The 26,435-nt window shown below is 48.4% G+C and overlaps 9 protein-coding genes across 9 annotated transcripts; 2 read left to right on the plus strand and 7 right to left on the minus strand.

The window, feature by feature from the left end:
- Positions 1-8: 8 nt before the first annotated feature.
- Positions 9-4,792, minus strand: FTJAE_3351 (tol; the record flags this gene model as incomplete). Its single annotated transcript, XM_037349639.1, has 5 exons — positions 9-1,846; positions 1,898-2,304; positions 2,796-2,855; positions 3,513-4,117; positions 4,166-4,792. 5 exons carry the CDS (start codon positions 4,790-4,792, stop codon positions 9-11), a joined length of 3,537 nt encoding a protein of 1,178 aa, XP_037209743.1.
- A 354-nt stretch (positions 4,793-5,146) lies between these two features.
- On the minus strand, positions 5,147-6,697 carry FTJAE_3352 (uncharacterized protein; the record flags this gene model as incomplete). The annotated part of the gene is made up of 1 exon (XM_037349640.1): positions 5,147-6,697. One exon carries the CDS (start codon positions 6,695-6,697, stop codon positions 5,147-5,149), a length of 1,551 nt encoding a protein of 516 aa, XP_037209744.1.
- Positions 6,698-7,482: 785 nt separating this feature from the next.
- On the minus strand, positions 7,483-8,746 carry FTJAE_3353 (uncharacterized protein; the record flags this gene model as incomplete). The annotated part of the gene is made up of 4 exons (XM_037349641.1): positions 7,483-7,980; positions 8,034-8,220; positions 8,268-8,477; positions 8,529-8,746. The coding sequence occupies 4 exons, from the start codon at positions 8,744-8,746 to the stop codon at positions 7,483-7,485; spliced, it is 1,113 nt and encodes a 370-aa protein (XP_037209745.1).
- A 1,859-nt stretch (positions 8,747-10,605) lies between these two features.
- FTJAE_3354 (gamma-glutamylputrescine oxidoreductase) lies at positions 10,606-15,316 on the minus strand (the record flags this gene model as incomplete). Its single annotated transcript, XM_037349642.1, has 8 exons — positions 10,606-10,727; positions 10,988-11,943; positions 11,993-12,128; positions 12,255-13,216; positions 13,825-14,056; positions 14,112-14,682; positions 14,732-15,021; positions 15,070-15,316. 8 exons carry the CDS (start codon positions 15,314-15,316, stop codon positions 10,606-10,608), a joined length of 3,516 nt encoding a protein of 1,171 aa, XP_037209746.1.
- Positions 15,317-15,745: 429 nt separating this feature from the next.
- On the plus strand, positions 15,746-17,422 carry FTJAE_3355 (aldehyde dehydrogenase (NAD+); the record flags this gene model as incomplete). The annotated part of the gene is made up of 5 exons (XM_037349643.1): positions 15,746-15,876; positions 15,930-16,219; positions 16,276-17,199; positions 17,248-17,322; positions 17,400-17,422. 5 exons carry the CDS (start codon positions 15,746-15,748, stop codon positions 17,420-17,422), a joined length of 1,443 nt encoding a protein of 480 aa, XP_037209747.1.
- A 536-nt stretch (positions 17,423-17,958) lies between these two features.
- On the minus strand, positions 17,959-19,744 carry FTJAE_3356 (general amino acid permease; the record flags this gene model as incomplete). Its single annotated transcript, XM_037349644.1, has 2 exons — positions 17,959-19,189; positions 19,245-19,744. The coding sequence occupies 2 exons, from the start codon at positions 19,742-19,744 to the stop codon at positions 17,959-17,961; spliced, it is 1,731 nt and encodes a 576-aa protein (XP_037209748.1).
- An 809-nt stretch (positions 19,745-20,553) lies between these two features.
- FTJAE_3357 (gamma-glutamylputrescine oxidoreductase) lies at positions 20,554-22,200 on the plus strand (the record flags this gene model as incomplete). The annotated part of the gene is made up of 3 exons (XM_037349645.1): positions 20,554-21,219; positions 21,283-21,482; positions 21,597-22,200. 3 exons carry the CDS (start codon positions 20,554-20,556, stop codon positions 22,198-22,200), a joined length of 1,470 nt encoding a protein of 489 aa, XP_037209749.1.
- A 61-nt stretch (positions 22,201-22,261) lies between these two features.
- Positions 22,262-23,887, minus strand: FTJAE_3358 (C6 zinc finger domain protein; the record flags this gene model as incomplete). Its single annotated transcript, XM_037349646.1, has 1 exon — positions 22,262-23,887. One exon carries the CDS (start codon positions 23,885-23,887, stop codon positions 22,262-22,264), a length of 1,626 nt encoding a protein of 541 aa, XP_037209750.1.
- A 688-nt stretch (positions 23,888-24,575) lies between these two features.
- Positions 24,576-26,383, minus strand: FTJAE_3359 (kinase; the record flags this gene model as incomplete). Its single annotated transcript, XM_037349647.1, has 5 exons — positions 24,576-24,963; positions 25,063-25,661; positions 25,708-25,893; positions 25,947-26,113; positions 26,164-26,383. 5 exons carry the CDS (start codon positions 26,381-26,383, stop codon positions 24,576-24,578), a joined length of 1,560 nt encoding a protein of 519 aa, XP_037209751.1.
- Between the last annotated feature and the right edge of the window lie 52 nt (positions 26,384-26,435).

Raw genomic sequence — 26,435 nt, forward strand, 5'->3', positions numbered from 1 at the left:
TGTATTTACTAGATAAGCTCAATGGACCGTCGTCCCTCTCGGCCCGTCTCCTGGAAGTGAATGTTTGTCTTTTCTGTGCAAAAGTATCCCACTCTCTTATACTGAGCCCATGTACCTTCGCCCTGGCTTGAAGTGCTCGACGCCGCTCGAACCAGGATTCCCTGGATTTGCGATGTCTTAGTCGACGTACCAAATATGTGATTCCCGAACTCGAAAATTGGTAAGCATCTTATCTCTCCCCGCTCATGGTGCTCCAGTGTATCGTACACGTAGCCTGATGACGAAAGACTAAACGCCAAGAGCTGGCAGGATAGCCTCAGCGTAACATTAAGGGCCATGCCGTTTACTATGTGTGTGGCTCGAACCTCCAGGTCTGATATCAGGGATTGTATATAATCCCATGAGTTAGAACCACTGCTGCCATCAACTGTTAAGCTAATCCTTGAGCCGGACGAGAAAGCTGGGCCGATTTTCTTCAGGTGGTGCGAGATCTTGCCGTCCACCGATGCCCAAGACCATGAGGGAACAGACCGGCCAGAAGGTCGCCTTTTGACTCCAGGTTCCGCCACCCAGAGAAGATTGAAAGGTAAAGTCTCTTCCCATAGCCCGGCAGCGTACGTGAAGCCCGTACTCTGCTGAATGAAGTATGCTACACCGGCAATAGCCATCATCTTGTCGCTGTCATTAGTAAGGTTGCGGATCGAGTAGCTCGTCACCATCTCATACCACCTCAGGTGGAACTCTGCTTTCTCCTTCATATCCTGTCCCCTGAAGGACCAAAGGAAACTGAAGGCCCCTCGAATGCTTAGTCTTGCGGCGTTGGTCCTCAGAGATGACATTTGTACATCGTAAAGTTGTTTCCACTCGGCCCATAGTTCATGCTTGGGGTTGGCGTACCAGCTTTCCTCAACTGTGTTATTGGCTGGGCGGTTGAAAGGTCTTGTAGATGAACCGGAATGTTGTACGCTCTTACTACTACAGAGCTGCTTGGGTGGTTCACGGCCTGGATCAGGGACTTTCGGTAAGTTCAGAGTCCCATCTTGGGTAAAATGGGCAATCAGGGGATACTCTTCTTCCCGATGACACTCAGAGGTAGTCAATGTGTTGCACTCAAACATCAAAAGACCTGAGCAAAAGTGCAGAATCCTGCTAGCGAGGAACCTTTCTTGAAAGGTCCAGCCTCTTGTAGCCAGGAACGAACGATCTACCCTTTCACCAAAAAGATGCACCAGGTCGGGATACCTGATCCGCGAGCGGACAACGAGTGCAGATGTCCAGTTAGCGCATAGAACGCAGTCGTAGGGATAAAGATCTCTGGGTTGATAGCAACCACCATCTGAGTTCTTGGATGCCGTCGCGGATATCACAAACTTTGCCCTTGCGTAAACAAGACCCATGTCGCCAGACTCCTCTTCCCATTCCTCGGTTCGTTGCATGATGCAGAGCGAGTCGATCCAGAGATATTTGATCCCCATTCTGTATGTTATGTCAACCGCGTCTCGAAAACTCGGATCCAGGGTCTCTATCATAATCGTTTTCATCGTTTCTTCACTGTCCTTCCTAAGCTCAGACTTGACCGTCGTTCCCCAGCAGTGACTAAGTGCAGCATACTCAACGGTACGGTCTGATTCAAGAGTTTTGCTCAGTACCAGTTGTATGGCCCCTTGTCCCCTGGATTGCACATCGATGAGTCGTTTGGGAAGGTATCGCTGACTCGTGGATCGAATGAAGTGGTTGCAGCAATTATGATGTTCACGTTCACACTTGTCAACTATTTCTCGGGCCCAAAGAAAGCTAGCCTCAGAGCCAGTCGTGTTGAACTGCCAGCAATTATGTTTGTAAGGTGCTAGGGCACTGAGTCAGTCATGTACACCTGCACAACAAGCGCCAGACCTACCATAGCTGGCATCTTGGACTTTTAGCCAAGGGAATAGACTGGATCTCTTCTCGTATAGGCGAATCCGAAGTGATTGCCGACGACCAAAGTCTCTAGTCGCCGAGACCTGGACTGAGAGGTTCCTGGATTTGACGCCTTGTTCACAGTCACCAGAACTACATGGTCTAGGGATTGCGGGAAGTAGCGGTGTATTGACGTCTGGTTTCTGGGCGATAGACTCTCCCGGGCAAGCTCTAGATGCTGGAGTTGTCTGAGAGCCAAATGAGGAATGCCAGAGGAGGCTACATAGATGGCAGTCTTTGGAGGACTGCTTAAGCTGATCTTTAGTATAAAACTCGTATTCTTCTTTCGATCGCGTCAACTTCCAACGGGTGCCCCGGAGAATGGAGGACTGGTCAACTATGTTGCTACATTTTGCACACAATCTGCAGCATTTTCCCTGTGGCATTTCCAACCGCGACGCGTAAAGTGGGGGCCTATGGGCACAGAATAATGACAGAAACCAGGGACCGAACCCGGCACATAGGTAAGGGAGCTCTCTGATCAGTCGGTAGAGTGATACAAGTGCAAACAATGGCGATAGAAGGATGCAAAAGGCGAAAACTATGAGATGAAAACTTGCTAAGAGGCTGACGATTGAGAAGAGTACGCAGACAATGCTCACAAAGGCGATAGGCGGGTGGCTCTTGACCCATAAGTTGAGGAAGTACACTGACGGTGTCCAAACCAAGCCAACAGCAAAAACCTTGGACAAGCCCAAGGTTTCGTGGTTATTGGACGCCATCGTGTTGTCTGGTTCCTACAAAGGAAGATAAAATATGATGAACTCAACAGATTCATGAGCGGGGTTGGGATGATATGATTGGGTTGGTTGCCCAAGAGGCTCAGCCCTGCTTACTGTGTCTGTGCGTTGCTCTTCAACGTGATCTTGTCGTTGTATACTGCTGATAGGTCGGGACTGGCCAACGAGAGAATAGAGGCCTATGTCACCTGACACCTCGGATCCCAGCAGAACGAAGCAAGTTATTAGCCCAGCATTGACCAACGATAGCTCTGTTCAAATTCGATTATTCAGATACTCTATAATCACTCAGCTAGAGATATTGCCTCACTATCACTTCTAGACCTAGTATCTGACTTCTTGACAATGTCAAATGCTTTGGACAAGCGAAGCCTGAAGCCCTTCTCGACGCCGACTCGATAATGGTTAGCTTCTTTTTTCAGTCAAGATACCTTGTAGAATGACAACTCACGAATTGCCAAATGGGCATATTTGGATATTACCGGCGCCCAGATCAATACAGCCACCAACTGTCCAACACTCCAAGTCCCCGTCTCCCCTCTCAGCAATAGGTTCAGCAACGGCGCACGTATCACAGCCAGACCAAAGCAAATGCATGCAAGAGCACCAGCTTCAGCAACATGTATTGCGAAAAGAGAAGCTTTTATAAATATCCACTTGAGCCATTCCCAAGCTTCAAGCTGACGTTTTGATAAGGATTTGTGCTTTTTGAGAAATGATGTTGGAGAGTTGCAAAGACTCCAGATTTTGGCCCACCATAAAATAGCAAGTAATCCGAGGAATGCGTATATACTTCCCGCTGGAAAGACATACCAGTATAGACCTTCTCGCTCTTCCACATAAAACGTTCGAAGGGAAGGATTACCGCCGCATTCTTGAAGTGTATTCTGTCCTTGGAACATCTTGTATATCCGATCTGGATCTGGATTTGCAGCTGTATCAGCTGCAACACCAGCAAGTACCAGAGCAAGTGTCGAGAGGAGAAGATAGTACATTGAGTCTAGCTCGGCTCTTCGGAGGGAGATCTGTCCGAGAATAATGGGCCAAGCTCCCATACCTGCAAGAAATTGGACACTGTCGCGATTCCACAGAAGACTCTGCCAATTCTCAGCCCCAGTGAAGATAGCTGACCTGGAACTGGCGTTTATCAGGGCTATTTCGATGGCAACGACGAAAAAGCATTGTGCTTCGTGAAGCTCTGCGAGAAAGATACTCGTTGCGTGCGCAAGATTCGTGCGCTCGAGGCGTTCAAGACCTGATACACGATGGGTCAAGAGATTAGGACCCGGGTTTCTTTTTCGGAAGAGATGAGTAAAGATTGATGTTGAAGTGTTGATGAACTTGTTGACTTTTAGAAGTAGGAAAAAGAGCCATGCAAAGACCACCATGGCTGTTTGAGTAATGTATGTTATTAGTACCTGTAGAGTGATAAGCGTGGGTTACCGTCGCTGAAGTCATGGGCTTACTCCAGGTCCAGTAATATCGATGTTGATATCGCTTTCCAGTCCGTCGCATAGCGGTGCAAGAGCCTCGTACACCTTGATCCATTGGATAGTCTCACTCTCGAAATACCCCGGGTTGAGTTGGCCGATGGAGCACTCCCCCATGCTAGTATCACGGCAACTTGCAGCAGCGCACTCATAAGTCAGATTCAGAACCGCCTTTCCGTCAAAGTCGGTCGCGTTAGTAATACCAAAAGACGCCAAAGCGCTCGAGATCTGCTCCCTCGATGTCCCGTTTCCTACCCCGCCACGATGTTGATCAAGTGTAGAGAATGTGGAGTTTGCGAGAGTTAACGATGAGAGAGATAGACATTGCCACAGAGTCTTCCAAGAGGCGAATAAGTCATCTGAGCTGGTGCATATGACGGAACAGTTCTTTTCTGAAGAATCGTGCCCAGAGCAAACGTCGCGTAACAAAGTCACGGGCTCAGCCGCAGTCACGTCGTCTCCTTTGTCGAGTCTTGTGAAGAGATCCCACGGTTCGTAGAGTGTTTCCCAAAGAATCGTGCTCGTGTCGGGTCGCGTGACAGCATATCGCGTAAGCCCATCCAGCCATCCTCCATTGACAACCCTCACTATCCCATGATCCATCACGATGGGTATCTCGCGGGGAGAGGCTGAAAATGGATTTATTATTCGTTTGTTGGCATAAGTTCGATTGATATTTATATCGTTGTTTTGTCTATGAGAGATTTTGTGATCCTGTTTCATCTGATGGTATATCTCACGTGGCCTTTGAAGACCCCTGCCAATGAACCTTGCAACGTGAATTCGACAACCAAGATCCTAGTCCAGATGTATCTGAGAATCTGACAATTTATAATTCAAAAAGAAAAAAGAAAAAAGAAATCAATCTTCATACATAAAATCATAGTCTGCAACAATTTGCTCAACATCAAACGTATCCCAACAACGTTTTTGCCCTAGGCCCAGGGCCCCAGATGCTCATTCCTTTACAACCACGTAAGCCTCCTTTGATTCATCATATCGAACAACGCCCCGAGAATTCCATGTCAGCAACTGCTCCTGACTCTCAATCACTGGCAGTGACACCTCATGATTCCCCAAAGAAATCCAAGGCAAAGAAGATTCAGTGCTCCAATCACTCCCTTGCCTCTGCTTCATTTTGTCCTGCCACTTTTGGGTTCGACGGAGCTCTCTCGCCCTGCGTTCTAACTGGGCGTATGAAACGGAGCCAATCTCGAAGAAGGACATGAAGTCATTGATCCTTTCTCTTGGCATCATTTCTCTTGCCATCTTTTTGAAGAAATATGGAGTAGGTAATACTGGCAACGCAGCGGTGTTGACTGGGTAATGGCGATCGTCGTCGAAGATTGGCCATGCCCGCTGTTGGAATATCTTGTACTGCATCGGGCCGCCATTATCGAGATATAGCTTTGTCCCAAGGTATTTCCACCACGGCTGCTCGTCAAAAAGTAGGTCACCACCCGAGTATCTGTAACCAGTACTGTGACTCAGACCGTGTAAGCCTCCCCATGGCATTCCTCTTCCGAATAAATCTTCTGAAGTTATGTCCGTTCTGAAGCTACACAGCTTTTCAACAAAGCTTTTGAGAGTTGAAGTATATTGTGGTTTTGCTATGGCAAAACGAATCATCGTAAAGATCAAAGTGAAGCCGTACTGAGCCATAGACTCAATCGCGGACCGCTTTTCTTCTCCTTTAATGCCAACGTCCATGCCATACTCAATCGGATCCACCAAGACATTGTCAGGGAATAGAAGTCCAGTCTCTGGTCGTGCATCGGCTACTGGCAGCCAGGCATCAGCACATTGGGCAAAGATGGCGCCATATAGTGAGGATGTATACACCCAAACACAGCGAATCGCCTCCTCGTCACGTCTGTTGCCCCCAAAGGCCACGTAACTCAAAATTCGTCGTTTGGCAAAAGGATCGCTCTCGAAGCTCGTAGTCCTCATATTTAGAGACCCCAGCTCAACTTTTAAGAATGCCCTTAACAAGCGTCGTCTTTCACCTTCCGAAAGGTTGCAGGAGTCAAATCTCTTTGCCACCTTTTGTCCTTTGAACACGAGATGGCTCTGGCTGTGGGTAGGTTGAGGAAGACAAATGTACTCCCGAGGTTGGAAGTCCGCAGTCGCCTTTGTGATGTAATCCTCGACAAAAACCATCAGAAGGCTATGCAATTTGTCAAGCTGGTCCAAGAGAACGGCATCGTGGATCAACAAAGGATTTCGAAGCTTATGACACTCCCAATGCAGTAAATGAGCATCGAAGCAGAGCTTGGATTTTCGGGCCTTTCGGAGAGACGGGTAAAGGATAATTGCCATAGCATCTTGAATCATCTGGTCGTCCAAGTCGCGCTCGAGTAAATGTCGTATTATTATGCTTTTGTATCCAAGGTATTGCTCGAGCATTGTTGGAGAGGCTTGGATGAGGCTCGAGATAGTGGCCTTAGATAGAAGGTGTAAGAATATCTGCAGACGCAGCTCGGCGGGAAGTCTGGTAAAGGGATCCATGGTGGTCATAATCATGTTTTCTGGATCAGGTGCTGACTTGAGGAGTGTTTTTAAGGTGGAGCTGTCCGATGTTGCGATTGGAGGCAGAAGAATGAGTTTATTCCGTGGTAAGAAAGAAAGAATTCCGGGAGAGGAATGCTCTTGTTTATATACATTACTCTGCCACGGATTAAAGTTAACTCTGAAATGGTGTCCTGTGTAAAGGCTATCCTGTGTTTATTGGTGTCCTTCACCTTTGTGCGCTGGTGGCTGAAGCCTCTTTTAAAACCCTAACCTCAGGCCAGATATTTGACTCAAAACTGCTCAAAAGGATGTGTTTGACTGATAGCCTAAACTTTATAATTTACAAGGCAAAATCTCTGAGTTTAATATTCTGGATATGCGTCATTCTTTTTCTTTACCCCAGGCTTTTTCCTGTATTCAATTAGGATACTTATATTGCCTCCCAAAAGCTGAACTAAGTTGGGACTTTGCAGTGTGTTGGCTTGCTATGTCTCGCTGAGACGGCATAAGCTTCAAGGATCAATCAATTATCTGTTCTGGTACTACGTTTGTGTTTTCTTCCAAAAGCTTGACTTAGTTGACACCCTGCAGTGTGTTGGCTTGACATGTCATGAGGAGCTACCATGAGCTTGAACAGCCAGTTAATCAATTAATCCCTTCTAAGCATGGTGCGGCTTGAAACGCGATAAACATTTCACGCCATCGGACCTTATGATATTGCTGACAGGTAGGGGTATTATGTATTAAGTATATGGTATTTAGCTAAAGAATGTATGTGAAGATCAAGATCGTCTGCTGCTAGACATAGAAGGATTACGGCTAACTTCCTCAACAGTCATCTGCTTAGGATGTCCGGTATTTGAAGTCAAAGGCAGCTCATCCCCCGACTCTATTCCCTCTCTGAATGGATTCTTCTGAGGCTTCGTCTCGACAGTGACCTCAAACTCTGTTCGGCGATGAATGCCAGGTCCGCCGTTGTGCCTACCCATAGTACCAGACAAGTCCTCGTCGGAATCGCCAGCGACAACCTTTGATCGGTGTGTCAACTGGACGTTGTTGCCCTGAGTCCATGGTGCATCGTTGGTGCGCTGGTTGTTGCTTTGGTGGTGGCCAGAGTGCGACATGGAGGGGTAGTAGTCGTCGGCGTTCTCGCCCTTTGCGAGGCGGGTAATAAGCTTAGCCATGGACATTTCGATATTCAGTTTGACCATGTATGCGACGGGGTGGAACTGGATGTAGACGACCTGGTTTGGAAGCGACATGAGACCGATGAGCATGCCCTAGCCGGAGTCAGCACAGTTTATATTTCGAGAGAGGATGACGAGATACTTACGTCCATGAGGATCGAAATGATCATGAGCTTGGCGTTGAAGCCAACAAGAGGCTCATACTTCTTCAAGCGATGCTGTTCGACGAGTCGCTTCTTGACAGTTCGAAGGAAGTACCAGTTGAGACCAGCATCGACGAGAAGGATGAGAACCTTGGACATACGATCCCAAACCTCGTTGATGCGAACGAAACTGTATTGGTCAGTATAAACCTAGCCAAGCTAGTTATAGTGACTTACGTTTGACTGGCGGGAGGAACAGTATGAGCAGGGATCCAGATAACGAAGACGGCAATGTTGATGATAGTGATGGCAATAGCGGTTCCCCATTTTAGCTTAAAGATAGTAGATCGGTGTTCGGCGATGATGGAGATTCGGTTGACGATGATTTGCATGAGAAGCTGGACCTCGAAGACCCAGAAGAAGAGAATAAAGAACAAGACCGGTACACTAGACACTGTTAGCACGCCACTTTCGACACTGGCTGAGTGGCTGTCTTACGTCGGTCCGATGATTCCATCCAAGAAAATCCATCCGATGATAGCGATGATGATATTTGCTAGAATCTCTCCCCAGAGCATGTAGATATAGGTACTTCGTAGCGGGTTTCGATTTCGTCGAGTCTGCTTCCACGCTTCCCAAACCGTAAGTAGGCCAAAGCCGAGGGTGAACCCCATAGCAATGGAAGCGATCTTGATATCACTCGTAGTCGCCGACATGATGCATAAAAGGAGTGATACGGAAAAAAGCAAAGAGGAATGAAGGGATCAGCCGGGGAAAAGAGAGGGAAGAGGGACAGAATCTGGGGATCCAGGGGGTTTATACCTACATGCAGACACTACCAGCACCACGGGAGGTAAGCGTGAAGCTGGAGATATTTAGTGCCGCCGGGACGAGACTCCAGGAACGGTCTGGCGTGGCGTGGCGAAACGATATTCTCTAGCCAAGTCTCTGGATGAATCGCATCTGCGCTTTGACCCTCGCTTTGGCACTTGAGCTCTTGTGGACAATTGGACGACCTGATTCGATGGCAGAATACGCGGGTTGAATAGCTTAACCAACATCCCTACCGTTACCCGAGGGTCTGGTCCCCAGATGCATGGTATGATCGTCTCTCGGTACGCATGATCCACAGGGATGAGCATCACATCACGCATTGTATTTCCGCACTTTAATTCTGTAACCGAGCTCCAAAACGGGAGAGTTACCAATGGCTCCGGCGTACATTTCCGGTTACAGTATGTCACCCAAGCCTCGGTTCTCCTCCTCTCGCGATGTCATCACACACTTTTTTACGCTCCCGCTAAAATGGCACTTGACTCAGGGGGGGACGCCACTAGAATCAACGCCACAGGAGCTGGCAGCGTATCAAATTTCGGCACTTGGGAATCCTTTGAGATCAAGTTCCGTTGTGCCAAGTTGCTGGGCTTCCGCTTTTGTCAACGCCACTTGTGGTTCTTTTGGATAGCGGAATGAACCGTTGTTCTTTGCTGAAACGTTAGATGAAGTTAATATCGAACAAGCTCATTCGTTGTCAAAGTTTGCCGACACTTGTTTAGTGTTGGGGACAGAGACATCTTCTTGACACATTCTACCGTGGAAATTCCGCCGTTAGATTTGCTCCGTGCCGGGCCGACTGTGCATGATCTTCATTGAATTGAGATGGGCCACGGAAATAAAAGAGATTATTGGGATGAATTGGGCCGCCGAAATGGAGACATTCTGAGACGAACTCCATTTTGCGCCTGTCCAACCGAGCTGGGTCTCAGAATAATTCCTCCTCTCTCAACGTTACAACAACCCGGGCATAACTTCGGGATTCAATGCAGTAGGTCTCATCGTCGAGATGATCATCTGCTGGTAAATCCCAACACATGACTCACCCCAATGCGTAGCCCTTCTTATAGTAGTAGACGGTGATAAAGTGCAGAGCCTCAGAGTCAGTAGGGAAAGATCGTCGGCACTATGTTAGTCATTGGTGGATCAGGGTAACAGCGCTGGTGGAACAGATCAATTTTTGAGATCCATCACCCACGTGGATTGTCAGTGCGTTCCCTGTTCGAAGTGGATTTGGTGATACCCTACACGTCACTTAGCTTTCGGTTATCTTTTACCTGAATCTTTAACAGACTGAGATTTGAGTCAATCAGTCTGGATGCAGCTGATCGTCGGCTTCACATATTCTTGGCAGTCACGCAAGCCTGTTTGACGCGCTATAGGCCAAGTCCAATATGCCGATCTTTTGCTACCTACCGATTGTAACGGGAGATCCCAGGAAATCATCTATAGCTCCTTGTATTTTGGTATTAATGATATTGTTATTAAAAACAAAAGATTGAACTAGTGCAAGTTAAGGAATATCAAGTTTTAAAGTAATAGAAGATTGGTTATAATGAAGTAGTCCTAATATAATATAAATCTAATTACATCTCCAGTATTCTCCCCTTTCTTTCCATTCCGCAATGCGATACTTTCGATCATAGTTGAGTCAAATTCCTGAACCTTTACGCGCCTAACCACTACGCCCGACAAGCCAGAATGGCTGTTTCGCATCAGCCTCATAACCTCGCCAATCACATCACTGGTGCCAGGAGGTAAAATCCATTTCCATATAGCAGCTGCCGCCTTGAGGTTGCTCATAAGTATAGTCAGATTCTCGCATCGAACGTGATTGTCGATCGACAATTTCCTCATAGTTTCCTGTATGCACAAGCTCGCAGTTCTTTCTGCCTCTTGTATCAGACGTATCTCTTTCTCTTTATAGCCACCTTTTTTCCAACGTAAAACTGTATGGCACAAGAGCCTGAGAATAGTTAGCTCCAGCATGTCCAGTGTATTTGTGGATCTCAATATCTTAGCATCCACGGCGTCTGCAGACACAGATGCGATAGAAGCTATATGAACTATGATATGCTCAATTTGCATATATCCGTCTTCGTTAAGTATCACACCAAGTTTACTGTGCATTAACATCATTGCATTCTGCAAGAAGTTTTCCACGATGCCTTCCTGGAACAGCCATCTGCGCATCACCAGTTGTATCAGACGATGCATAGAAATGCCGTTATCTTTTGCCGCGGACACAATAGAGAAAGCCTTTAGAACTCCAATGGCCTTGACGAGTTCTAAAGAACTTTCTCGGTCGTAAACGCACGATACGTAATCGACCAAGAGGTTCCCTGAGATATGCTGATGGTGAAAAGTAGATACCAAAGACAGTAATTCGCCAGCTAGTTTGTTCTGGTGTCGTATTTGTCGGAATGAAATCATCCAAGTTCTGGCAACGGCTCGCAGTGAGTCCGGATCCTTTCCGCTTGTTTCAAAGTCTTCGTTGAGCAATTCTACCATATTCTTGTCGTTTTTGAGAAGGGCTAAGTACTCTCTGACCGAGATGCTATTCTCTTGTATGAATGCAGCGGCTTGCACCAGTATCAGAGGAAGGTACTCAAGCTTCAGAGCCAATGTCGATAGATCGGCAATATCAGATTCCAAGCATCCAAGGTGTGCACCAAGAAGTTCCCGTGCTTCACTGTCGGTCATACGTGATACCTCGATGAAGCCCCGGCCTTTGGTAGCCCGTACAGCTACTTGCCGATTTCTTGTGGTGATAAGTAACTTGCCATGAGCACAGGTTGGAAAATATCGGCTGAGACCACCAGTTCCATAGAAGAGATCCAGTTCATCGACGTTGTCGATGACCATAAGCCACGGCTTGTGATGCTGGGCTTCTAGCCATTGTTTTACCCGCTCAAGAACATCCGACTTTTCTCCGCCGCAGGGAATCTTGAGCTGCTGCATAATATTGGCATATGCTTGCCGCATGCGCTCTTCATTGTTCGCATAAACCCAAAAGATTGACAGTTCTGGACTCTGTGCGTGAAGCTCGTGTACATAAGCCAGAGCAATCTGTGTTTTTCTGTACGGTCAGTTCCTTTTTCCTCATTGCTTGACAGGGGCTCTCTCACCCTACTCCTCCTAAGCCAAAGACGGCTGCGACAGCGTGAGACTTCTCAGGACTTAGTTGTTGACGCAAGTTGCCAATAATGTCCTGTCGGCCAACAAAGTCGTCGTTGGGCGGGAAAGGGACCAAGACTGTCGACCCTTTTATTAGCTAAAGCATTGTCATGCAGTTGGCGCATGAATACATACACCGGGGCAAGTTCCTCTCTTCAATTAACTCTATATCATGATCAACACGGTTCAAGAAGTGGTGAACAGGTCACTGACCAGGAGGGGTAGAAACTACCCAATGGCGCAGTATAGCTTTGGTACAAGCAGCGGCAGTCGCTGCAGCGTATTTCTGGGTAGCCTTAGCTTTGTGGCTGTCAGCATAATCGCACGCGCCCTTGACAACCAAGCATGGTAGACTGTCCCAAACACCAGCACTCTCCATCTCAAAGGCAATGACGCCAAGCTTTCTTGCGATGTCGTCGCGCTCCTCTCCAGACTTCATGACGGTGTCGCCAGACGCGATCCTTCCAAAATGCACTCTGGGTTCTGGTACTCCCTGTCTGAGCCGCTGTCGCGGGACAAGCTTTCCGTCGCAGCCGCACTTGTCACATGGCACGTCGTTGTCCACATGTCGGTAGGTAGCCTCGAATAGGCGATCTGTCCCTGGTTCGGGGTAATGGGCTGATAGTTCTCTATCTTCTTGCAGGATTGAGAGAAACTTTCTCATGTCGGACTCAAATGCTCTTCGCGATCGGAGGCTCTTCAGCTTCGATAGCAGGGAGCGGATCTCAACGTTGGGTCTCCCAAGAGCCTCCTCATTGGTATCTTTGTACTCAAAAGTGGCGGGGTATTGTCGTCTCAAATCGTACTGGACAACGCTTTGGCTGACAATGACATCACCCAATATGATCTCATGGTGTGCATCCCGGGGTCCAGGGGTGAAAGGGATGACTCCACAGACCCCGACGACGATGGCTAGTTTGACACGGGGGAAGCTGACGCGACAGTTGGTCGCGACAGCGGCTCCGTTGGCCTTTCCTGCTTCGGGCATGTAGGCGAGTACGACATTATGATGACCGATGCGCCCAGTCGAGTAGGAATTGGGGTCGCCGGGGGCTTTGCTGTACGCATGGCAGTCCCAGTACTCATCAAATAGCGCCTCTATCGCATCGGCTTCGAGGGAAAGGGCGCAGATGATGGCAAGCGGAAAGTCGGCTCGTGAAACGGGACGTTGTGGTCTGCCAATTGCAGTCGACATCTAAGCTGCTCGTTTTTGGAAGCGAGACGGTAATGGGGAATTGATGGGGAGTCGGGACACTTGTACTCGTCGCGGGGTGGACAACAAGCGTGTGAAGAGAGACAACGATACACCCAGCCATCTAGTTAGCACCAAAATTTGGAAATAAAGAAAGATCAATTGTGAGGACTGAAAATAGGGCTGAAAAAGGGGAAGTCTGCCTTATTCTGAGGGCGACCTGCGGCGAGCTACACGTGACTTGATGGGCAGGGGATAAACAGGCAACCAACCAACCACAATGCAAAAGGCACGGCTCCAAGGCTGACAAGCTATAAATATGTGATTGCTCATAAAAGCTACAGGGTGTGTCCTTGCTCGAGTTTTATTCATTCCAATGTGGCTAATGCTCACAGCCTCAGTTGCGAAAGTCACCATAAACAACATGCTAACAATAGCCATTGTGACCTGGAGATGATGGTTAAATTTACTCACAACAACAACTGAATTTAGTAATGTAAAAGAAACTCAAAAGCTCTAACGAGAGAACTTGGCCTGATCTCAGCCTTTGGCCGCAGTCATAGTTTCGAGGGACTGAGAACCGAAGCATACAACTCCAGTACTCTGTCTCTCGGGTCTGCTAATCGGGCCTGCGTTTCTTCAAATAATCGAGGCAACCCGGTTTCCTTGAAAGAAGCATTATTAAGGAGAAACTTTGCCATCGCTTGCCCACACAAGTAGATTTGCGGCATACCATGGCCAGTGAAGCCTCCCATGATAAACATGCCTGGACGACCAGGTATAGGTCCGACTCGGGGGAGCCTATCGGAAGAGTATCCCATGACTAGTTTAATGTCAGCTGCGATCAGAAACAAGACGAAGCGGGTGATAAGGCTTACTTCCAGTCCATATATCATCGACATATGCCCCGGTGTCCTCCCATCCATGGAAGTGTCTCTGCATGTAACCATCAAAGTATGATCGCACTTCGTCAATGACTTGCGTGTCATCAACATTCCCATACCATGAGTCAACAGACCTGATATACGCATCTCGAGCTCCACCGACAATGATACTCCCATCTAGTCGAGGGATCAGGTAGTCAAAGTTCCAGTCTGAGAATCGAAGAGCGTAGGTATTGTTGAGAAGAGGATGTGACCCCGGGGTTTTGATCCGGCTACATACAGCGCGGTACGGAATGATCTTGTCTTTGTATTCGGGAAGAAGAGAACCTGTGTAGGCATTGGTTACGAATACGACCTTTCGCGCTCTGACTTCACCCCTGCTGGTACGTAAAGTCCAATGACCTGTAGCATCCTGAGTATCGGAGACAGAAGTAACTGGCGTATTAGTTTGCAAGTTGATTCCTTGTTTGATGGCTCCTGAAAACATGTGATGGATAAGCTTGTAAGGCCAAAGATGTCCTGCCGTGTAGGTAAAGCACCCCTTTGCGCCCTTGACACCAGACATCTAGACACATTACGTTAGTATTGAGAAGGAACAGATGTAGCGTACTGACCATTTCCGCATCCTTCCCCTCAACGCTGAACGTATTGTTGGTCGTTTCGAGGCCAGCAGCAATAAGCTTATCATAACCCTCCTTGATACGACGTTGATGGCCAGTGGAGAGCTGTACATCAACTGCCCTCGTGAGCACAAAGTCGCAATCAACTTTGTTTTGTTGGATGTATTCAGTAACAGCTCCAACATTTGCGGCTTCAAATGACGCAACTTCTGCGGCGGCTTCTATCCCATACTCCGACGCGTACCCAGCAATCGCGTTATATGAGTCTGGCTTCAGGTGACCACCTTCAATTGTCAGTGCAGCACAAGAGTCTCGCGGGCGTTTTGGCTCACCATTCCGTCCAGTTGCACCCGAGCACAGTTGCCGGGCTTCCAGAACAAGAATTGAGGGCCTGTCCTCAGGTGAAGTTGTTTCCAGGATATGCGTGAGGATTGATGCTGCAGAGTATCCTGCACCAATGATGGCGATGTCTACCCATGGTGGGAGCTCCGCAGTTGACCGATGATTATCAAGATTGCCCGGTTCGGTCCTCCAAAAAGAGGACATCCCTTCTGGCGGAGGGAAAGACGCTGGGCACATTATGTCAAAGAGATAACAGCGCTTGGGCTACAGAAAGAAAGCCAAGGGAATGCAAGATAGCACAACAATGGTTGTTTCTGCACGGTAACTATGAGGCTAGTTTGTATACGATCCAACAAGACTCCGAGTGCCTGATGCTACCCTACGCATTGCTGTTATCATTGGAGTGATAAGGGTGGACCAACGCTTATCGCACTACAAGCCTCGATCTTTACTGCTTCTGGTAGCTGTCTCAAAGTTGCCTGTTTGATGCTAGCGCCGACGTCCAGGGTCCACTGCCAGAAACTTGCCTGATCTGGAAAGCAACATATTGAGAGCGTGGAGCTGGAGGGTGCTGAAGGACTTAGAGATCGGAGCATATCGCGATATAATCTCACTTACTGACAATGTAGATTTTACTGCAATCAGATCTCCAATATCGAAGTCATCATGAACGGCGAACTTTATGAGCAACTGACCGCTCCAAATGGAGTAACTTACAACCAACCATTGGGCCTCTTCATCAACAATGAATGGCGTCGATCAAAGGCAGAGGAATTTATATCGGTTGTTAGTCCAATGTAAGCCTTGCTGTCGATTAGTTGTAGATGTTCAGTTTACTGAAAGACTCCAGTGACGAGAATGAGATCGTCAAAGTCCACGCTGGTGGCGAGGCAGACATTGACGAAGCAGTCAAGGCCGCTCGAGCAGCCCTCAAAGGCCCTTGGTCGCACCTTTCTGGAACCGAGAGAGGCGAAATGATGCGCAAGCTCGCTGACCTTGTTGATGCTGCCACAAACGAACTTGCCACTATCGATACCTGGAATAACGGCAAAAGGTTTTTGTCTGCACAAGGAGATGTTGGTGAGCTGACAGGTGTGCTACGATACTACACTGGATTTGCAGACAAGCAATATGGGCAAGGTAAGTCTCAAAGTCGGACTGAGTAGACTTTGGGGTTTATTGACTAATGGTCTTAGTGATAAGTACAACTGAGAAGAAGTTTGCTTATACCACTGTTGGTCCGATTGGGGTTTGCGGCCAGATCATTCCATGGAATTATCCCTTAGGAATGGCTGGTTGGAAGATCGCCCCAGCCCTTGCAGCCGGCAACTGTGTGGTACTCAAGCCAGCCGAGCAGACACCTCTGTCTATCCTGTTCTTTGCAGATATCGTCAAGAAAGCAGGATTTCCGCCGGGCGTCATCAACATAGTCAACGGCTTCGGGAATAAGGCCGGTGCAGCTTTAGCAGCTCACATGGATGTTGACAAAATTGCCTTCACTGGATCTACAGCAACTGGACGTGAGGTGGCCAGACTTGCGGCGAATAATCTCAAAGAGATTACGATTGAGTCCGGTGGAAAGTCTCCACTGCTCGTTTTTGAGGATGCAGATTTGGACCAGGCTGTTAAATGGAGTCACTATGGTATCATGGCCAACCAAGGCCAGATTTGTACTGCAACAAGTCGCATCTTGGTACACGAAAACGTGTATCAACAATTCATCGAACTGTTCAAGGGGAGAGTCAAGTCTTGCAAGATCGGCAACCCCTTCGAGAGCGATACCTTCCAAGGGCCGCAGGTCTCAAAGGCGCAATATGAGAGAGTGTTATCCTTTATCGAGAGCGGTAAAGCTGAAGGAGCTACCGTTGCTCTCGGCGGCCAGGCAACTTCAGTCAATGGCAAGGGGTTCTATATAGAGCCTACTATCTTCACCGATGCATCGGATGATATGAAGATATACCGTGAAGAGATCTTCGGGCCTGTTGCTATCATCAGCCCATTCACAACAGAAGATGAAGCAGTGCGCCGGGCTAACGATACGATTTATGGACTTGGGGCAGCCATCTTCACGCAAGACATCACTCGAGCACATCTTCTCGCGAATAAGATCGAAGCAGGAAGTAAGTCGCATAACCGTTCAGATTGGGGCCCATTACTGACATCTACAGTGGTTTGGATCAACAGTAGCAATGACTCGGACTTCCGTATACCGTTTGGTGGTGTCAAGCAGTCTGGTATTGGTCGTGAGTTAGGAGAGGAAGGGATCCGGGCATACACAAGCAGGCGGTCAATTCATGTGAATGTTGGAAATGTCTTATAGATCAATCAATTTCTCTGTGGTGATACAAACTTTTTGTGATAACATTGAGAGGTCAAAGGAAGCTTAGTCCCCAACGCTCAACGCTCTCAGCCACGGCCCCCGTTGCAAGCTCTATTCCATGTGAACTCTATCAACGTCTCAGCGAGATTGACCATGGCAATTATAGATGCTTCAGGAGGAGACTTTAATCTCTTTGCTTGATATGTAGAACAGATGGCTTATTGAAGGATTTCATCGAGGTGGGCTTATGGAGGCAGTCAATTTTCCCGTGAACATAATCTGCTATATTAGGTGTCTGGCCACTGCAAGACTTTCCAACATTCATCAGAAGAATCATAGTCGGCAGTTTCATCACGACATAGACTTTCTGATCAAAGAATGAAGTTTTCGGAAGGTGAATTATTCCATGGAATTGAGTTATGGCTACGATGAGCCGCAAACCAGATATGACTCGAGGAATAAAAAGCAAGGGATCATTATAAAAAAGCATCCTATAGTAATGCAAAACGGTCAAGTTCCGCATCCGCTGATATACCAGTGATCCCGTACATCAAAACCATTAGCCACCCCAGAACCGAGCCCAAGTTCTGACAATTACATGTTTCTTGGCCAACGCATCCCTCTCGACTTCATCGCCAAATCCCTCCTCCCAGAAGCGACACTCCTCATCCACAGCCTGTTTCTTACCATCGGCAAAGATATCGACAGTGGCAGGAGTCACAAACTTGGTTCGCTTGAAGACCTTCCAGAAGATGAACATGAAGAAGAACCAAGCAAGACCGAAGTAACTTGTGATAAAGCCCTTCAGTGACCAAGGCTTGAAGATGTCGAATCCGATAAAGATGGATGTCGATCCTCCGATGAAAAGGCAAAGGTACGGTGTCCAAGAAGCACAAGGGGCGGTGAAGGGGAATACAATTCCAGGGACAGGTTGCCTATCTGACGTCTTCTTGAAGAGTGACTTTTTGAAGTTGTTTTCCCCTTGACGAGTGATTCCTTGAGCTTTGAGGGCTCGACGCCATCCGATGAACACCCATGTCATGGCTGTGAAGTTTACAACCAGTGCGACGGTGGTGAGGTCCAAGAACCAGGAGAAGACCTGACTCGCACTGGTGGAGGCTACCAAGAACGAAAGAAGGGATATGGCAGTCACTGCTGTGACACACACCCATGGTACGCCAGACTTGGTGCATCTCAAAAAGATCTTGGGTGCTTGGCCATCTTGGGCCAATGAGTAGAGGGTACGACTGGACGAGTACAAATACGCGTTTCCGCAGGACCATCCGGACAGCAAGATGAGGAAATTGATAAGTCCAGGCAGAAACCCTCTAATGTCGAGACGGAGAAGACCCAGGACCCAGGGAGATGCTGCTGCGCCAGCTTCGCCGTTCTCGATCGCTCCCAGAAGTCGAGGGTCACGCGAGTTGCAGATGATGCCAACGGCAAGAATTCCAACAACATAGAAGAACAGAATTCGACCAACGATCAATTTGGCAACCCTGGGAATCGTCTTGCGTGGGTTTCGGATCTCGCCAGCAGACAGGGAAATGATATCTGGGCCTCCGATCGTGAAGACGGCATATCGCACACAGATGCAGATACTGAGAAAGATGCCAGTGGCTCCTTCAGCATAGTATTCATGGGCCATGTCTCCGTTCTTCCAGTTTCGAAAGCCGTAGGCGTCTTTGTGAGGGTTACCGCCAACCATGGTGACAAATGTCGCCACGATAAGGCCAAGAATCAAGAGGATCTTGGTAGACCCCATGATAAACTCTGCTTCTCCATACCATCTATGCTCAAACTGTTAGTGATTATATCGCATTTCCAGATCCAAAGGCGACTTACCTAACAGCAACCATGTTCATGAAGTAGCATACAGACAACGCTATGGCGATCCAGACAGCAGGGTTGATATCGGTGTTCCAGTACTGCATAACAGTTGCGACGGCAGAGTATTCAGTACAGACCAACATGGCTCCCGCGTAAAAGTATGTCCATCCCATTGCAAATCCAAGAGCTGGATCGACAAACCGGGAGGCCAATTCGTAGATTGAGCCGCGAATGGGAAGCCATGCTACCATCTCGGCAACGTTCAGCATAGTAGGCCAAATGAAGCCAAGACCGTAGATAAGATATCCGATGATGAGAGGCAATGGACCAGCTTTGGACAAGACACCGCCGACGCCGACGAAGAGACCAACACCAATGCCACCGGCAATGGTCATGAGCTGAACATGGCGAGGTGATAGGCCTCTCCGGGTTTGTTGGATAGTGACGACGGCATGATCAGCGACAGCAGTGGAAATGTTCTCGTCACCGTCTGCTTTCTCAAGCGAGGCAGGCATAGTATCAAGCTTGACACAATGGAGGAAGAAGTATGGGCTGAGAGGTCATGAACTGTGAATAAAGATAGAACGTTCGCGATGGGATGGTCCTCAGTCCATTGTGGGGTTCGATGATCTTATAGAGGAGAGATCTCGACCCAAGCTGCTAAGAAAGACACCATGATACAGTAAACAGCCATTATCAGCACTATCAGCTCCACTGATAATAGATCCTGGGGCCCCAGAGTCTGGAACCTGGCATCTGGGAACAACTAAAGCGAATATGGAAACCTCATGTCTTGGCTTGATAACGCTGACTCGGTCCTGCTGATAGTTCGCCGATAATGTCACTTGACGCTGATAGTCCATCGTTGGGGTTGCTGATAGAAATGTTACGATGTTCAGTTAGTTCAACAGCACTTGGCTGGATCCACTGACAAACCCTGATTGGCAATCATCGACACTAACTTAGGGAGGACGCACCAGTGAGCAATCAGATCTCGCCGTTCAACAGAACCAAATGCAGATTAGTGTCTTTTGTCAGTTGAACTGAACATCACTTCCCTATCATGGAAACATTTCTGCTCTAGGGTCATGCTCCAAACGGCAATATGACTGAAACTGTAAACTGTGCCCAAGGGAATCAGATGATAGCCCAAGCCACGCAGCGATATGGAATTCTTGCCCGAAGAAGACTGGCTGCACGCCAGGGGCTTGCTAAGCTATCCGATCTACGGGCATGAGTTTAGCTCGAGTATATCAGGGAGAAAGGCATTCTGCCACTGCTATCTCGGCCATCACGACTAACTACCAGACAAGCCCAATCAATGATGAGTGATTCACGCAAAGCCACAGACCGACTTCTAGCTATTGCCCGATCGTTACAGCATCCAGACTCAAATTATGGCTTACCTGAAGAGTTTATGAGAAAGCTTCGCGCTGCGCTGCTATCAGACCCATTATTGCCGAGACCCAACCCTTCGATCTCGCTCTGGCAAGAACCTGCACACCCAACTGTATCAAGCATTCAGTCACCAACCCTTCCACAGTACGCCGATATTGTTGTCATTGGCTCTGGGATAACTGGATGCAGCGTTACCAAAGCCCTCCTCGAAGATGACAGTCTGGACACCACAAGCCGCATCGTCGTCCTCGAGGCTCGTACTCTTACCAGCGGAGCAACAGGCCGTAATGGAGGCCAACTCGTCTCTCCAGTAGGACATCTCTACAATACTATGTGCAAGAGACATGGCGAAGAAACAGCCAAGGAAATGTGTCGCTTCAGCTTCATGAACATTGAGCGCATCATGGGTATGCTCGAAGAGTTGGATCCAGAGCTCCGGGAGTCCAGCGAGATTCGACATGTACATAAAGTCATGGTTGCTGGGGATGAGGAGACTTGGAAAAGTTCGAAGGAGTCTCTGAACTCTTTCCGGGAGGCAATTTCCAGCCACCAAACCATACATCGTGTTACTGAGCAAGACGGCTTAGCAAAGGTATGGCTCTTCTACTTTCAGGATCGCCTCTGCCTATTGTAAATACTAACCTTTCTCGTTCAGGAATTTAACATCAAGAATGGCCATGGTGTCATCGACCATCCTGCCGGCGCGGTCTGGCCTTACCGCCTCATAACAGGAATCTTCGAACGTCTTCTCGTCCAGTACCACGACCGCCTTTCGATCGAGACGAATACTCCCGCAACAGCGATAAAATACACATCTGGTGCCGCAAGTGATGGTTCTTCTATATCTGACTACCCGTACGTCATTGAGACTCCCCGGGGTCCTATTCGAGCCAAGCAGGTGATTCATTGTACGAATGCCAACGCTGCCCACTTGTTGCGTCCATTGTTAGGAAGACTGTATCCATACAGAGGGACCATGTCTGTGCAAAAGGCTGGTCCCTATCTACAAAACGTGGGCAACAGTAGGTCATGGAGCTATCTGACAAAGTCCACTCTTGATCCCGTGTCAGAGCGATTTGATGGAGGCTTGTACTATCTCCAACAGCACGCCGCCACTGGAGATGTATGGATCGGCACTGACTACTCCAATGTCTTTGATGTTCTCACGTCTGACGACACTGCTGTACCGGGGCACTCGGTCGAAGCTTTGCTGAAGTTCTTGCCCAAGTACTTTGTGAAAGGATGGCCAGAGGATGAGCGACCGGAGTTGAAAGGAGTATGGACTGGACTACAGGGCCATACATCGGATGGGCTTCCGTTGGTAGGTAAACTACCGAAAAGTGTATCCGGGAGAGACGGCGATGGTGAGTGGATTGCTGGGGGATACAGTGGCTACGGGATGGATAAGGCTTGGATGACTGGTGAGGCAATTGCTAGTATGGTCACTGGCAAAGGAGTCCCTGAATGGTTACCCAAAGCGTTTCTCCTTACAGACCAGAGGCTCGAGCGGGATATCACGGTGGAGAAGTCTGTCGTGAAGTGGGTGTCAATAGCAAAGACTGGCGATTGGTAAATGATAAAAAGATGTACATAAGACATTTACATATATATAAATGCAATGAATACGGAGTTATTCACCCGATCAATGTGTTGAGCTGTTTCCGAGTGCAAATATCCAACCAGTAAACATCAACCTCCCCTTCGTCCAGAGCACTCCAAATACTCGTCACCAACTCAAGTATGTTGCTCACCTTTCTCAAAGGCAGGACATCAGCATATGCTGACAATCGGCTCTTCACAAAGTTCCGCGCTTGAGCAAGTTCAATAATGCTCTGCCCCATGCACCGTGACTCTTCATCCGCTGCGCCTAGCGATGTGACATCCTGTGGCATGCGACGAAGTTCGCTCGAGATAGCAACGAGAATCAGTGGCTGAATACACCGGCTTCTCGATTCAAAGGGGATGTCTCGAAGAAGCTCAAGGGTGTACAGTGCTAGACTCGTCAACCAGTAGTCCTTCTCAGCTTTGCTTGGGACCTTGGCCGGCGGTCTGGCTGAGTAAATGTGATTTGCATCCCACGGGTTATATCGTTCAGCGAGAAGGTCCGAAAATACACGGTAGATTTGGAGCAGACCAACACATCGGTATGCTTCGTCGATCTTGGCCAAGTGAGCTAGCGTTGTTCTTGGATCACCCGTGTCCTGGATCTTGGACGTGTCGGCAGGCGTGTATGCAAGCAGTCTTTTTTCTAGGCATCGAGCCTCCCGTATCTTGCTCTTGAAGAAGTTCATGTCGTCTTCTGTGATGAACCTGATAGACGACGCTCGAGAACGGTATTGGGAGACGAGATTTCCCACGTCAGTAAGTGTCTTGACTGTCTCTCCCGCCATTCCAACAAACGGGTGCAGCATGGATTCATTGCTTGGTTCTGAGGGCCCGATCAGAGTATCAGATTCAGGGCTGCCCGACACATCTGTAAAGAACGACAGAAGCATCCCCCAGTAGTCGACCGCAGTCTGGAAGAATTTGACCATGGGTTTACACTGCGTCCCAGAAGTCGAGCTCCACTCTAGCACTCGTCTTTGAGTCAAATGATATCTCTCTTTGGCCAAATTGCCAGGATCATGCCAGCTTGCAGTGTGGCAGAGCAGAACCGTTGCCAGTAGTCTTGCTTCGATATACTCGGCAGTATTTGGGTCATCCTCGTCTAGGCATTGAAGTGCTATCAAGCGTTCTTGAATTGCAGTGGTGGATAGTTCGGGAAAGACACTTGTTAGACAAGCGGCTGACATGCTTTGCATCGTGTGGTATAGAACCTTCGATGATTGCCATGAGCTTTCTGCTACTACTCGCATCAGGTTCGATGGGCTATCCCATGCGCAGTAAAGCGGTATGACTTCTCGTATAAAGAAGTCAGAAAGAGCTGTTGGGAGATTGCTCAGTTGTTGTGGTATTGTCAGTGATGAGTGGTGATCAGGGGCTCTGGTGTTGTAGGACTCTGCAAGCACAGGTGTCTTATCTAGATCAGTACAAGATTGTTGATCTTCATCGCGCAACCAGCTCATATCAATGGAATGATCCGTATGCGTTCTATGGTCTTTCCACTGCCCATTCTCGACCAAACTCGGTGATCCATCCGTAAAAGCCGTATCATCAGGTATAGTGATGTTCTCTGAAGGGTCCAAGTTTGGGAAAGGCCACTGTGAAACTGAAGGATCTAGGCTGAGGATGTCGGAGGCATTCAGTGCTGGGAATGGCATTGGGTCTGTATCTCCGAAATGAGGGAATAATAGCAAAGGATCCAATGTCGAACTCGTGATGTCGATGGTTTCCCCCTCGTTCATGTGGCTTGTTGAACTTGAGCATGGCTGATTGCCTCTTCTCGTCCGAGGCTTTTGACCAGAGCTGACAGACTTCTGTTGAAGTTGGTTCTTAGCAGACCATCGCAAGTTGAGGGCGTATCCAGGACATGATGAGCCTGCATCCTCACATCGTTTGCATCCCGGTCTTCTTTGATCGCATTTCACCTGTTGCAAGCGTTAGCATCAATCCTCATTCAACTTCGCTATATATACCCTCTTCTCTTTACATCTTGAACAGCCAAGGCGAGATTTTGTGTAAGTTGGTCGGTATGGAGAATTCATTCTGAGTAACAGGATCCAACCACTCCATTCCCAGATGCGACTTCGCAATTGATTCGATTGCCAGAGATACTGAACGGCCGTCATCGCGACAGGGAGTAGGTCAGGGTGGGGTAAGATGCCTGAGGTATCCGGCTAGTTTAGAGCCTGTGGTGCTTTCGCTAGTAAGTTGGCTAGCAAGCTACTCAACTGTAGCTGAATATCTTCATTTTCTATTTTGCAATTCATATTGTTTTATCGGCATCATGTTACATAGATGAAGAGATGAGAGTCACCTCCGTATTGATCATTGTGAGCCTAGGTTGTCTCAAAATGCGCCATCACCTTCACTCCAGCTCCTCTTCTCCAGTTCAATCTCCTTTACATAACCTCCAAATGGGCGGAAAACTTCGAGCAAAGCCCTAGTCCAGCGCTCATCCCATCTAAATCCCTCAAACTGAGCCTTGGTACAGTCCCAGTATTCAGGGTAAAACCCACTGTTTTCCCAATCGACGATTCCTGAGACCACCCAGCCCCTTGTCCCATCTAGTCTTGTGACTTTGTCCACAAGGATGTTTCGCAGGTTCAAGTCGGCGTGGGTAAATACAATTTGATGGCCTCTCCGTGCAGGATCATCGGGATGGCGAAGATATTGACTGAAAGAAGCTTCGTCTTCGAAGGGTCCAATGGGATCCCCATCTCGAATTCTTGGGTCGCTACAAGCTTGGCCCAGAGTATTACATATGCGGTTCTTGGGGCCAACGGGAGGGACTGCTCGTAATTAGGAAACGAAGATTTGCATTTGTTCGACGAACTCGTGGCAGTCTCGATCGGAGAACATATCCATTGCTCTGGCGAGAGGCTCACCGCAGAGACTGGTCGTCAAGAGATATGTATTTCGTGAGTCTGCGACTAGATCCAACACACGAGGGACCGGAACAGAAGTGTACTTGTGAACAAGATCGAGCGCTTTGGATTCGTTAAAAGCCCCTTCGTTAGTGGCCTTCAGGTAAAGACCGAAAGGCAGACGGCTAACTGCCAAGGAGCTTGTACTTCCATAAAGACGGTGTCCAATGTTTTTCAATACTTTGTACGCCGATAACCGAATGAATTGGGGGTTTAGAAGCCAAGCTCGCCAGAAGACTGTGCGGCAAATCTGGAATATAGCTGATATCAAACCTGGCCTGGATACCGAAGGTTGTATCGGCGCCTGAGCTATCGTGGTTTCGTTGTTCACGATATGCTTCCTGACCTCAAGCCATCTCATGCTCGAGGCCAATCGGGCCTGGGTCCCGATGAAACGTGCGTCTACCTTGCGTATTCCCGACCGTGAGTGGTCTCCGAGAAGAGGATATTGGCCATCGACATCGATCATTGGTTCTACGGTCCCAATCAGACACCAACCAACCCGGTACTGAGAGGTGTTAGTACAAGAGATCCAGACTCATTACATCACTCACTTCGATCATTGACGGTTTTAGCCGATGTAACTTTACCAACCCATTGCTGTAAGCCTCGGCAGCTGACCTGCGCACAAGCCAGTGGCCGTCGATGGGATCTACACGCTTCAGTCGCTCTGTATAAGCTAACCACCAATCGAGATAAGGGGGGCTGAAGAAGGCTCGAAGCATTTCATGGACTCTCGGCTAGTCAATGTGTCAGCCATGGCCAAGCTTGGTAGGAAGATCATCCCGTGTACCTCGGCTTCAAGCCAGCGGGATGGCGCGAGAATAACAGGCATGACTACCAAGGGGTCCCCGAAACCTGCTGGCTTCCCCGTGATGCAACATCGGTTTCCATCCCTTTTGAGGATTTGAGCTTTGGTCCTACTGTCGGGGGCAGGCGATGTGGTCCCGTACTTTGTGACTAAAAGAAATCAGGGCTAGGGTGCTGCATTGGTGACGAGTCCAACTCACTTGATTCCACGATGAACGTCCAATCTGAAATAAGCGCATAAAGATCGATCTTGCGTTCTTGGCCTGGACGACAGTGGTTGAGGACATGAGTTGCGGCAAGAGAAGGATTCAACGCATTTGCGATAAAGGTAGTCAGTAATTTCCCCAGAGGATGTGGCAGGTCTTCGTTCTCAATGGCAGAGAAAGCCTCCTGACATTTTGGATACCTGTTGGTATTCATGACGAATGGAGGGTTTCTCAACGTTACATAGTTGGCGGGTGCGGGGACATTC

This window comes from Fusarium tjaetaba (assembly GCF_013396195.1).
Source record: "Fusarium tjaetaba strain NRRL 66243 chromosome Unknown NRRL66243_c0000063, whole genome shotgun sequence".
In the NCBI taxonomy this organism is placed as follows: Eukaryota; Fungi; Ascomycota; class Sordariomycetes; order Hypocreales; family Nectriaceae; genus Fusarium; species Fusarium tjaetaba.